At 35.4% G+C, this 13,515-nt stretch overlaps 1 protein-coding gene across 5 annotated transcripts in view; it reads right to left on the bottom strand.

Annotated features, from left to right (window-relative positions):
• Positions 1-843: 843 nt before the first annotated feature.
• LOC125686397 (chromodomain-helicase-DNA-binding protein 1-like) overlaps positions 844-13,515 on the bottom strand; it is a 192,325-nt gene continuing 179,653 nt past the window's right edge. For 2 of the 5 annotated variants that reach the window (XM_048930320.1, XM_048930321.1), the window contains 12 exons: positions 12,883-13,013; positions 12,320-12,458; positions 11,483-11,633; positions 9,751-9,873; positions 9,281-9,403; positions 8,622-8,879; positions 8,064-8,204; positions 5,984-6,162; positions 4,915-5,011; positions 4,635-4,692; positions 2,989-3,199; positions 844-2,803 (listed from right to left, as the gene is read on the bottom strand). In XM_048930320.1, coding sequence (XP_048786277.1) covers positions 2,458-2,803; positions 2,989-3,199; positions 4,635-4,692; positions 4,915-5,011; positions 5,984-6,162; positions 8,064-8,204; positions 8,622-8,879; positions 9,281-9,403; positions 9,751-9,873; positions 11,483-11,633; positions 12,320-12,458; positions 12,883-13,013 — 1,957 coding nt within the window. In that variant the 3' untranslated portion in view covers positions 844-2,457. Of the gene's footprint in view, positions 2,804-2,988; positions 3,200-4,634; positions 4,693-4,914; positions 5,012-5,983; positions 6,163-8,063; positions 8,205-8,621; positions 8,880-9,280; positions 9,404-9,750; positions 9,874-11,482; positions 11,634-12,319; positions 12,459-12,882; positions 13,014-13,515 lie in introns of those variants that run through there. The other 3 variants (XM_048930322.1, XM_048930324.1, XM_048930325.1) reach the window with 2 other exon arrangements.

The following is a 13,515-nucleotide window of genomic DNA, read 5'->3' as shown; positions in this document are numbered from 1 at the left end:
TTGAGACACTCCTTACCAGTCTCAGACAGCCATCAACCATTCAATTAGTGATTTTCCTCATTATGCTGTACAGTTGCATATAGTTTTTGTGTGAGGGCAGAGTGAGTGGTGACAGATGCAAGTTTAGAGACTTCTGGACCACTTACCACAACCATCTCTGCCTCCATATTCCATAAACAGAGTAACCATGCCAGTACACTCTCTTTGTTTTTGCCTGAATCTCTGCACTAAATCCATTAGTTTGGCTGCCATACATGTATGTGCTGTTACACGTAGTGTCATCTGGGCAAAGGGTACCCCTACCAGTCTATATTACATCTTTTTGGTTCTGTGTCATTATAGGTCAGATCGCAAAAGGATCCAGCTCAAGTGGAGCCTCAAGATCTGACCTGATGATTTTCTTGACTACCAAATTTGTATTATATAGGCCCCCTGTTCCAGGGGCCTCAACAGTTTCTAGTAATACATTCTAGATTTTTTTTCAGGAGGATAGCCAAATTTGTTTTTTCCTTGGTTAATACGGCAAGCTGTTGTTCAAGTCTTTTGACTCAGTCTCTTAATACTTGATTTTCATTTTCCAGGGTATTTGATAAGTCTAATCAGGTCAAAGCCATTAACAGTGGCTATGCCACAGTGGACACAACTAGCTGTCATTCTTTTATGATTAATAGATCTCTAGTGAAACCATGAAAGCATTCTACCACGTGGATCAGAGAATCAAAAGACATTGCCCCCAACCCTCAAAGGGCCCTATTTTTCACTCACTGTGGTAATTTCATACTATGAGGATCCCAGAAATCCCAGGATATGCCCAAACAAAGTCTTATCTAGAGGGATAATTGCTTCCCTGCTGAACCACCCAATTACAAAAAGACCATTGTCAGTATTCTCTTTCTCAGGAAGAACTGCCTAGCTTGCCAAATTTAGAGGAAGGTAATGGCAAATAATCACTTCTAAATTACCCAAGTAAGCGTGACGATCACAACCCAGTTCAAGGACAACTTGCTTACCTACCTCAAGGATAAGGGCTTGCCAAATACTCCAAAAGAAGGGACTGCCAAGTAAAGAAACACCCCCTGTCCCAGCCAGCCCTTAAATGAGGTTTAGGGACTTGCTTTCACCTGTGCTGCCTGGGCTGGTTGTGTCCCTTCACCAGGTGCTTAATCATTGGTTCAGGCCATGACTTAGCAATTCCCATACAGATGCATATTAAAATTTAGTACACAGAGTTTAATATTTTTATGGTTAAATATGAGAAAGGTATGCTGTAGAAAAACACTAACAAAAAAAGAAGAGCTCGCATATCCTTTTAAATTTATTTTGTCAGATAGATGTTGTCTATGTACAATCAATGTGCATTACAACAATTCTATTAAAGTCATTCAAATTTTCTAAAATATCAGCTGGCCACATAGTACATTTGACATTATTGCCCATTTTAAGATGGAAAACAAATGGATGTACAATCAATTTTGGCTACTTTGGATTCTGAAGTTCACTGTTCAGATATTGAACACTCCTCCTTTAAAACCAATGGACTTGAAAACATTTCCAGAAAACAATTTGACTATTTCCCACCATTTTGCTACAACAAATAACAATATTGACAGTTTGACAGAAGAAATTGACAGAAAAAAAAAAAGCTAACTAGAATGAAACCCCAAAACATTTATCTGAAGTATCAAAGAAAAATGGGCACTAAATACAAGAAAAGTGTTCCTTTTCTACATTCTGAACAGTGATTTCATCAAGCTATTTTTTTTAATTAAAAATAATTAGTACACTGCCTGTTTTGAATACTTGTGAGAGGAAGGCCTGAGTTGGTAGGGAAAGGAACAAGCAAAATGGAAGAAAAATTTAATTTATTTGCAGCCACTTAAATTTATTTATTGTAAAAAGGCTTTATAATATCTGATCACAAACAGGAGAAATCCTAGCTATTTTACAGTTACAGGTAAGAATTTAAATATTCAAGCTTGTGATGAAAAGCCGCTAGGTGGTTGCAGTGTACGATGTAAACATGTAGCTTTGGAAAGTGAACAAAATCCTTGAGAATTCTTTACTAAGAAAACAGCAAATTTCTCATTCTTTCTTGAAACATGATCACATGTCAGTGCCTAAAAATTAATTTACAAACAATTTCAACTGCATTCTGCCTAAAAACAGTTTTATAAGATCCAGTCTGAACAGGGCAGTATTGAGGTCCCTGTAAAAGTAAACAGTTTTAATTTCTTAAAAAAAAAAAAAAAAAAGTGCCACAGCATTTGCAGCACTGTGCAGCATAAAGTTTAAATACAAAAATTTTTTTTTTTTTATGGAATAATAGACCTTGCATCCTGGGAAGAAGTAACAATACTGCTACTGATAGAATATCCAGTCTTTCAAGTCAGATAAGGCAATTACTGTGTTAGTTTACTGTATATGGCTAAAAGAAGGTCCAGAAAATGTCAGTCTTTGTTATGTTTTCCAGCCACTCCATGTATGTTCAGGTGTACTTTTGTGATCTGATGAGTGTTCAAATGGAGATCTTGAACCATAAGGAGACCTCTGATCTAATGGTGACCTTGAGCCACTACCAGAAGCTCGGTGGTCCATTTGCCAGTCTGAGTGGTATCTATAATCTCTGGAAGATTTATGATGGCTGTATTCTGAAGTGGAACGGTGATCTGAATGTATCCTGTGGTCTGAATGGGAACGGTGATCTGAATGAGGCCTGCTGTCTTTTAAACTTCCTTCTAGGTTTGACTTGTGATCTCTGCTTCTATGGTCATCCAACTTTCTATGCTTACTATCACTACAGCATCTGAAAAAAATACTTATATTAGTAAGTATTACAGAATACATAGTAAGAATTACAATTATGTAAATTCAACAGAACTACATTTCTTTGCAATTCTGCATTATTAAAAATAAAGCACTTTGGTGCTTACTATAAACACTACAGGAAAGGAATTCTTAAGAGATTTTACAATTGTGGAACCAACTTACCTGCTGTCTTGTTTGTAGTGATCCCAGTCTCTATGATGTTTTCCATTGCTGAAGTCTGAATAGGGCCTTTTCCTTGAGTCACTTTTCTTATAAGTATCTCCCTGATATCTGTCCTTATGATGATCATGGTACTGACACAAATGTTTGTCAGAAGAATAACTGTCCCTGATACTATCATCATGGTTTGTATTCTCTTTTAGTCTTTCCACATCTGTTTAATAAAGCAGACAGAGGTTATAAGGAATTCTCATACACTATACTTTTTTCTTCACCTAATTCAAACAGCACTTCTACCTGTCAGATTTAAAGCAACATGAAAATGGCATTATGATTTGACAGAAACAAGATCTAAATAAAGACAAATGCACTGATGTGAGTGAACTGAATGAGATCTCAGAAGTAGAAGGCAAGCAAGCTAGCAATGTAGATATGTAGGGCTGAGAAACTAAAACTTTTCAACCTTACAGACTAAATGTAGTGGATCAGTGTGGTCCATAATGAGAGGTGGGTAGAGACTAGATGCCTTTAAAAGGGCATTTTTAGACAGAACAATTGGAAGTTCCTCTTGAAGGAGAGCTAGCTCTAGCATGAACAGCAATTTTAAAGGTATACCTTGTTAATGAAATATTTTTAGTGGTATTCCTGTCTTAGTTTCAGCTGGGATGGAATTGTTTTCTTCAGAGTGTCTGGTATGATGCTATGTTTTGGGTTTTTTGGGAGAAAAACAATGTTGATAACACACTGATGTTTTATTTGTTGTTTAGCAGTGTTGTACTGAGGCAAGGCCATTCCAGTTTTTCAGTGAAGGGCTGGGGGGGAGGGATATTCCATATATATTAGCACATCCTACAACATCAAGTGGAAAGAGTTTTGAAGGTGGTGGGAATTGATCTGTCTCTCTTCTGCTGCTTGGAGGCTAGCTGGGCATCAGTTGGGAGGTGGTGAGCAGTTGCTTGTGCATCACTTGTTATAGACATTTATATATATTGTCATAACTATTATCTTTTTCCTTTTCTCTTTCTTAGTAAATAGTTTTATCTCAATCTATGACTTCTACTTTGTGGTTTTTTTTCCAATTCTCTCCCCTATCCCATCCCACTGGGAAGGGGGAGAGTGAGTGACTGTGCTGCTGAGCCACCTGCTGGGTTAAACCACAACAATTCCTAAAACACATAATGCTCCTTTTAAATTCATGATAACATACACAAGGTTTTAGATAACATGATATAACAGTAAGTATTACAAGCGTGGGAGAATAGAAAAGCTGTTATTGTCAACAGTAGAAGACATCTTGTATTCCCTGAAGCTATTGTGACATTGCAACTGCTACAAATATGTACACAGCCTCCCAGGAGTTTACAAGTTTTGAGGAGGCCTTTCTCCCTGCTCAAAAGTAAGTAGATAAAATTATTGAAGTTTTTATTTTTTAAGGTGGTCAAATAACTTGATACTAAAATCAGTAAGTACCGGGTTCAATCTGTGCTCACTTCAATTTCATCAGCAAACTAGTGAAGTTATGTCAAGTCATCCTATCTCTATTTATATCCAGCAGTACATGAGTTTTAGGAGACATTTTAAAAACTTATTTCATTTTAAATCCCTCATTTAAGGTACACAGCACAATAATATACTTTAAGATTTCTTACTTGGATTTCTAATTACTTGTGTGTTCACATTAGCAGCAATGTTCTGGTCATTGTGTTGCTGAAAGAGACAAGTACAAAAACTGCCATTGATAAATCCAAAAGTTGGATCTGAGTTCTTCAGAAAATATCCTAACAAAATAGACTAGTTTACAACAAACAGAAAAATACACTTCAAGTAATAATTTTGTTATTGTTCCTAGTAAACTACCAAACTGATAATCTAATAAGTTATAATAATTAGAATATATATTTGTATATTTAGAGAGAGTGAAAGTATTACCTGAAATTCTTGGCGTTTTTTGATTGCATGTTTATATAGTTTGTGCAACTTTCTGGCATCAAATTCTGTAAACTTAGAGACAAAAATCCACAAGTTTCTGAGGATAAAGAAAGAGAGGTTATAATACTTCCATACATTAGTTTTTCTTGCATCATACAAGAGAACATGAACTTAAATGAAATTATTTCAACAGTAATTGAGTAAACTGAAATAATTTTAAAGTCTGTTATACAGAATATTAGCTTCACAGCAAATGTTATTTAGCTGTATTTAAAACAATTGAAAAATGAATTCCTTTAGTAATTTATCATTTTTAATGTTTATCAGAATGACTTCAAAATGCACAGCATGAAAAGTAGTATTAATGACAATTCTGTTAACAGAGTATGTGCCTAAAAATAGTTTTCAATTTGCTGTGAAAGCATTCTGAAATATTATTTGAAATATGTCAGAAAACTTAAGTATTTACTATCCAGTAATGATTTTTCCAAACTTGAAATCTCTTGTAGTGCAAGAGATTTGACCTACATGCCTTATTTTCTACAAATATCAAACAGGATTTTTCTGAGTAAATCCCTGAGTACATCACAATAAATAGTTTTTATGAAGTCATAGGTAATACATGATTACATTTTAGACTATCTTTTTAAAAAATAAAGGAATCTGCAATTCAAATTAATTCCAACTTCAACTCACAAATTTAATAAAGGCCTATTTTTAGCACAAATAAAAAACCCTCAAAGTTGAAACAGTCAGGTTCTTTAACAATAAGAACGCTTTTCCACTAAACATTACATACATTCTACATACACTTATTTTGTTTCTTTTCTTTCAAGAAGTAAGATGACTCTGCTACTGGACAAAATGTATTGCTATACAAATATATAAATGAGAATCCATTAAAAGCTGGGACCATTTATAATCATTTTCTTTAAAGTATTTATTTAAAACAGCAGAAAAATACAAGAAAGGCAATAAGAAACAAGATAAATAATTAAAAATTATTCTGCTTAATAGAAGCTATTATGGATTTTCTTTTTTTCAAGGAAAATCATGAAGAATAACTTACTTTCTCCACTGTTTAATTTGTTCAGGATTTGTGTACTCCTTTAAACATTCAGTAATATGGTCCCCAATTTTGATTAGGCACTGTCTCGTATGTTCCAGCTGTTCCCTTTCAGAAAGGCCTTTCTCTGGTCGATCCAGTTGTTTCAATGCTGCTTTAACAGGCCTCATTCTTTCTTTGCACTATAAAATGGAAAAGAAGGAATACATTAATTCAAAGGGGAAAAAAACCCAATAATTTTATAACATGAATCACAATTACTGTGCTATTTATACAGGCAAAGACAGTACTGTTATAAGCCAAATGGTAAAGACAACTACTCACAGCTCATGAAATTTAGTTTTACAAGCATTTTCATTTGGAAAAAAAATAATTAAAACCAATTAATTAAAACTTGCTACTATATGAAAGCATTAGATTTTTATGGCATTAGATTTTTATGGCATCTGACATGGAAGTGCATGTGAAGCAAAGCTGAGTCACTGAATTCATCCATATGAAAAAAATGACAGCCACTGACATTCATCAACACTTGCTGAACACTTATGGAGACCAAATAGTGGATGTGAGCACAGTGAGGAGTGAGTGGTGTGTTTCAGCAGTGGCAACAGTGATATAAAAGACAAGCCACGTTCTGGACAGCCATGCACAGCTGTCACACCACAAAATGTAGATTGTCTTGATCAGCTCGTTTGCATGAATCAGCAGATTATGACCAGAGAACAAACTGTGTACAGAGCTGAATATCGACTTCAGTGTGTTGGAAGCAATAGTGGCAATGTTGCAATATCATAAACTTTACTCCAGGTGGGTCCCACCACTACGAGCTGGAGTCAAAATGGCAGTCCACAGAGTGCCAACGTGAATTCCCCTGGGGAGAGCTCACTGCAGCCTTCCAGTACTTGAAGGGAGCTTACAGGCAGTAGGGGGACCAACTTTTTAAATGGTCTGATAATGACAGGACAAAGGGGAATGGTTTCAAACTAAAAGAGGGGAGATTTAGGTTAGATGTTAAGAAGAAAAACCTTATTTAGGGTGGCGAAGCACTGGAACAGATTTGCTCAGAGAAATTGTGGATGCCTCATCCCGGGAGGCATTCAAGGCCGGGTTGGATAGGTTCCTGGGCAGCCTGGTCTAGTGGTTGGCAACTCTGCCCATGGCAGGGGGGTTGGAACTAGATGATCTTTAAGGTCCCCTCCAGCCTAAGCCATTCTATGATATGATTCTATAACTATGTATGGGCATCAAATGCTTTTCAGTCACCTATCCACGCAAGATATAATGGAAATAATGGATGATTAGCTTATAATGTTTAAATTAAAAAACTAAACAATATAACAACAACAACAAAAAAACATATATGTAAACTGGTCAGTATCACACTGATGAGAACAGTTAATTTGCCTTTCACAGCCAATACTGCTGTAGATCCAGTAAACCCATCTGGCAGTAACAGAAAACTGTTTAAAACTGAATAATAGAAGTTCCACAGTAGAAAATTAGCTTTCCAAATACTCCAATCGACCTATAAAACTGTATAGATTGAGTGTACCTAACTTTTAGCTTACAATATTGATTATGTTGTGGTCTGTTTGGTATCGGAGAGATTACTCTGGCAAGATATTTCTAAGGACATTTAGATTTGTTCCTTCCTGTGTCTAACACACAGTCTTCAAGAGCTACTTTCTCTCATTCACTTACAAAGAGGAAAGGGGTATTTTGATAAGGCCAGAACTGAGAGACTACAGCAACTGTGTTAAAATTTGTTTCTGTCCCTTAAGGAGCAGTATATATGTGAGTTATGCTTGATGATGTATCTTCACAGTCTGTATTTTAAAATTATTCTGCACACAGGCCAGTGGACAAATATCCTTCAATATACTGTATAAATACAATAAAACAAAACTGCTGGCCTGAAAACAAAACATACTTTAGTATAGTGTAGATGCCTCTCCATCATTCTGAGATTTTACTGACAATAGATATCAGTGTTGTAATGCCTAATAGCAGAATCAAGGACATCAGAAATTGTGTTCATTTAGAACATCAAATGTAAACACTAAATTATCAACAAGGGACTTACCACACTGAATGTCTTCTGATCCAGTTCTTCAGATTCATCAGATATAGGAACTGGTTCACTAATTGCAGTAATATGAACTGGAATATCCAATAATGGAACTTTTTTATTTTTTTCTTTATATTCAGATTTCATTTCATTTACCTAAGAACAAACATGAAAACATCTGATCAACAAACCTTATTTTTTGGTTAGAATTATACTGTAATTAGGCAATCACCATAATTATGACATTTTCTCCAGTAATAACAAGAAAAGAACGTATTCTGACATTCAATTATGGTACATTTTATTTTCTCTCTGAGGGATGGAGAATGAGAATGGAAAAGTTACGAATTTCATACACAACTTCCATTCACAAGCTATAATTACCCCTTTAAAGATGTAATTTCCCATTTTTTTTGTCTGTCTTTGTATTTGCAAGTGGTAAAAATAAAACTTCAAGTTATGCAAAAGATTTCAATCACAACTGTAAAGTAAGTGATACCTTCTAAACCCAAAATTGTTCACAAAACCTGGTGGCCTTTTTTAGTGTTATATAAGAAAAATAAACCTAGTTACCTTCTCTTCCTTTACTTCTTTTACTTTCTGTGTGAATTCTTTTACTTTGTTTTCTCTCTTTTCTTTAATGTATTTTAATTCTTTCTTATCCTCTTTTTCTTTTTTCTCCCTTCTCAAATCCCTCTTATTTTCCTTTTCTTTTGTCTCTCTTTTTTCTCCAGCTTCCTTCTTTATACCAACATCTGGCTCATCTTTTTCTTCATTTTCTTTTTCTGCTTTTATTTTTTTATGTGGATATTTCACTGAAACAATCTCATCCTGAAATACACAAGCATATATTACATCAAACTGAGTTTCTAGCTATAAAAGTTTTGTAACCAACAGATTGAAATGTATTTTTTATTATGCATGTGATTTCTTTAGACTTCAGTTTAATACCTATCAAATAGAGCTAGATGCAGTTGCAAACAAAAATGAGGACTAGTCATTCATTTCCATGCTCAAGTCTTTAAAGAACACTGAAACTGTGTGATGTCACTTGTAATTGAGCTTCTTTCTTGTGGAGTTTGTTGTGAGCCTATGGTACTAGTGAGCATTTCCATTTATTTTGATTATTTTTTCTGCTGTGATAATCTTACTAAGCCTAACCTCTGTATACTTATTGATTGTACACCGACAAACAACTGAATGATGATCTTTATCATATGCAAGATGTTTACCTCATTATCCTCGTCAGATTTTTCTGAGGGTGGTGATGAGGAGTCATTCTTTATTTCTTTTGTTTTTGCAGTCTTTATTGCTTTATTCTTCTTACTTCTTGTTTTTTTCCTCTTTGAATTGCCCTGAATGTAAATCAGTACCTTTATTATGTCAACTGACAAGTGTCTGAATCACAGTTGCAGAAAGAACTTGTTTTTATGTTAAATAAAGCATTCATCTTATAGCACTAATGACCACCACTTTTCTCAGGACTAGAGACTGAGTTTAGTGTAATAAGAGAATATATAAAAATAAGAGGCAATAAAACAATATTAAATCTGTAATTCATTCCTCGAATTAGTCTCATATTAATGTGGCAAGCGATACAGAGAAAATTCTGCAAAGAAAAGTAGAACTAAGGACAAAAAAATCTATTGATGTGCCGATATAAGTGTGTCTGTCTCACTACTGAATGTCAAGCTTTACTTACTGCACCAGCAAGTCTCTGCACTTCCTTTCTTGCAAGGTCTTTATTCAGTAATTTAATGAGGTAGTCTGCACGAGTCTGTAATTGCTTAGCTTGGGGTTTCTTATCTGGATCATCAGGTAAAATCTAAAGGGAGAGCAATGGTAGTATCAACTATGAGTACACACTACCAAATCTAGAAGTTGCTAGACTGGAGCTCTGGGAACAGGAAAAGCTGCATTAAGAAAGGAGGAAAAAAAAGGTAGCAAATGAATCCATTCCAACTATACCTGGCAAACATGATAGCATGCTTGAACGAACAGATAATTTAAGTGTTACAGATTTTCTTCTAACGCACAAGTAATATAGAATCTTGGAAATGGCCTCACAGAATTTCCAGTAAACTGAAGAAACTAGTCTTAAATTTGTTTTCACTTTCATAATTTACCTAAGAAATTCAGAACTCCTGTACAGTTATCTATTTCTGCCTTGTGCTTCTTCTGAATGTAGAACTCATTACCACAGCATATTTCAGAAGCCAAAAATATAAATGAGTGGTTTTGATATAGGTTGGTTTGTTTAGAAATAGGGATTAGTACATCAGTTTAAGAACCAATATATTAGTTTAGCATAAGTGATAGTTCTGAAACTTTCCATTTTCACTTCAGTGGGTGAACAGTCTTGTTTTTCCTCAATAACTTTGCACTGGAGTCACAATAGAATATTTTTATCTTTTTCCTCACAATGTGCAAGGACATTTTCCTTGGGTTCCACATACAGTTTTTAAGAACTGGCTCACTATGGCCTAATAAGCAATGGAAATCTTCCAAACTGGGGAAAAGTGAATGAAAGTGAGTCAAAGGTTTCAGTGATGAAGCTGATGGTTAAAAAAGGGGAAGAAGTAGGTGGGCACTCGACCACCCTAGGTACCACTGAGCATGCCCAAAGGGACATTAGCACATATCTATGAGACCATGAAAAAGAGTGAATATGTATGCCAATGTACTGCATATGTATATCTTAATTGTTTAAATGTAGAACCTGAACTCTGAGAGAGCATGCTTGCTTGTCAAGTTGCCCAGTGCGCATCGTGAGGAATAAAGGAATGCTGCTAACCCTGCATTGGAGTTAGTTTTCTTCCTGGATTTCAGATGATAGTTTTATAAAACAGGAAAAATAATAGAAGGCACAGGTAGGAAATCATTAAACCATGGCCCATCATATCCCAAAGCTACAGGTTGTTGGCAATGTCACCAAGTTTGCTTCGCTCCAGTCTTTCCCTAAATATATGTTTCTCCTTACTTCTAGACAGCCATTATAATACTAGTAGTATGATGAGTACAGCTATTCTAAATGTTGAGAATTAAAGGCAGTTTCAAGTAAAGTAACTAGGGACAGAAAAAAAAGGAGGGGTGAAAAAACCAAACATAACCCCTCCCCCCCAAAAGCGTTCCTTACAAAAGCTCAAAAATAACATAACTAGAGCATCTAAAATAGGGAAACAGATAAAAGAGAATTCAAGTGATAGAGATTCAAATGTATAGAAATAATATAACATTGTAAGAAGGTATAATTCAAATGAATACACAAGATCTTGAAATCTAATAATTTACCACAAGAGTACAAAAGAGTACAACTGTCCTAACTTCTGTGAAATTTAATCTATCATAAAATAAGTTATTTCAGTAACCGATCTTATTGGCATTATTATTTAAACAAGCAAAAAGTCCTCAGTGAAATTTTGTGGATGACATACCTTCTGTGTCAAACTGAGATCAGGATCCATTTTTATCATTTCCCAACTACCATAACCATATTCATAGATACCTATTAACAGATTGGAATCATCTTCTTTACCCCAATCTATATCAAAATGAGCTGCTTTGGTGTGGTATGGGATGACATATCTAGTAGAAACAAATTAGAAACATAAATAAGCCATCTTTGCAAACTTAGCAAGGGAGAAGGGAATTCACTAAGAATAGTAAAAATAAAAAGTTTCATCTTGGTATTTTAGGTTAGTAATCCAGATAACTATAATCAGATTTTCTTACAGTTTCTATAAAATATTTATTGAAATATTGAAAATATTTCAATATTATATCTGTGACCATGGACTGAGTCAGAATTGGCTAACAATGAAGACAAGCTTCAAATATCACTCTAGTGTAACTGCTAACTGCATAAGCATAGTCTAGGGACTGTGATATGCAAGGTAGCATGCTGAAAAGTTCAGACGGCTGAAACTACCACCAAGGATTACTGTCTGTTCCACTTTGACAGATATTGCTTTCCATCAGGCAGAGGTAACAGAAAGGCCTCAACAAGCCTAATTTCAAGTCTGGAGTAATTAGTTGTAACTGAATTCAGTCTCCAATGAACACGTTTCAGAAGCCAAAGCAAATACTGGCTTCTAAGGACAGGGAAGAAAGAATAAACAAAGGATGTGGAGCAGATTACGCTGTCATTTCTTACAGGGAATGAAGAGACACTGGTGTCCTAGTGTGCTTAGAGTCTGGACTGGTTAAACATACGCATATAAGCCTTGAATAATTTTCTAGATTATGGTTTTCTTTAGGAGGAAAAAAAATACCTTTTCCTTTCTTCTGGATCTGAAGGAATGGATTTATGCAATGGTGCCAACTCTTCTTCGTGAGAAATGACTAGCTTTGCATTCACCTGCACTCCTGATATTCGGAATGTTGGGCCTTTAACTTTCCCAAATCTACCACCTTAAAATAAAGGATCGAACTATTAAAATATCCAGACTTTATGTGAATGTCATAGACAAGTGTCAAGAAAATAAACCCCACAGACTTATGCTATAGCAACAGACATTCAATTATAACAAATAACTTTTTCTTAACTAAACATTCTAATCTAAACTTCAGAATCTCAAGGTCTTCCAAATAATAGCAGATTACTTTCAAATTTCATGATAAAAACAAAAATGTGCTGCATTCTACTGTGACAATGCATACAGGGAAGGGGGAAAAAAAGCTGTGGATGTTTTTTTTTTCTTTTTAAAATTTCACCAAATATACTAACATTTTTATTTCACTTATCCCCCAAGAAATACAGTTATAACCAGAGTGCAAGAAGAGTTCAGACTCTTTACATTTTTACTCCTCTCCCCAACCCATAAATACAAATTACCTGTTCTTCCTTGGCCAAAGTCATTATCATTTAAAGCCTTAATGCATCCATTATGTACAAGTTCTCCCAGATGTCTAAGGTCTGTTTCAGATTTATCAACTAGCTCAGCATCTCTAGCTATAGCATCTAACCTGTAAGAAAAGAAGTACAATTTCAGAGCTCTAAAACATTAGTTTTAGTAGATCCCCCCCAAACCTTCTCTTCCCCAGGCTAAACAGTCTCAGCTTTCTCAGTCTCTCCTTGAAAGAGAAATGCTCCAGTCCCTCGATCATCTTGGTGACTCCTTTTTTGTTGGACTCTCTCAGTAGCTCCATATCTCCCTTGTTCTGAGGATCCTAGAGCTGGACACTGCTCACCAATGCTGAGTAGAGGGAAAGGATCACCTCTCTTGACCTGCCGGTGATACTTTGCCTAATGCAGCCATGATACCATTAGACTTCTGTGTGACAAGGGCCCATTACTGGCTCATACTCAGCTTGGTGTCCACCAGGGTCTTTTCTACAAGGCTGCTTTCCAGCTGAGTGGCTCCCCCAGCATGCAGTGGTGTCTAGGATTGTTCTCCCTCAGGTGCATGACTTTGCACTTCCCTTTCTTGAACTGCATGAGGATCCTGTCAGCCCATCTCTCTAGACT

This window comes from Lagopus muta, chromosome W, assembly GCF_023343835.1.
Source record: "Lagopus muta isolate bLagMut1 chromosome W, bLagMut1 primary, whole genome shotgun sequence".
In the NCBI taxonomy this organism is placed as follows: domain Eukaryota; kingdom Metazoa; phylum Chordata; class Aves; order Galliformes; family Phasianidae; genus Lagopus; species Lagopus muta.
This window is presented reverse-complemented; position numbering and strand designations above follow the sequence as displayed.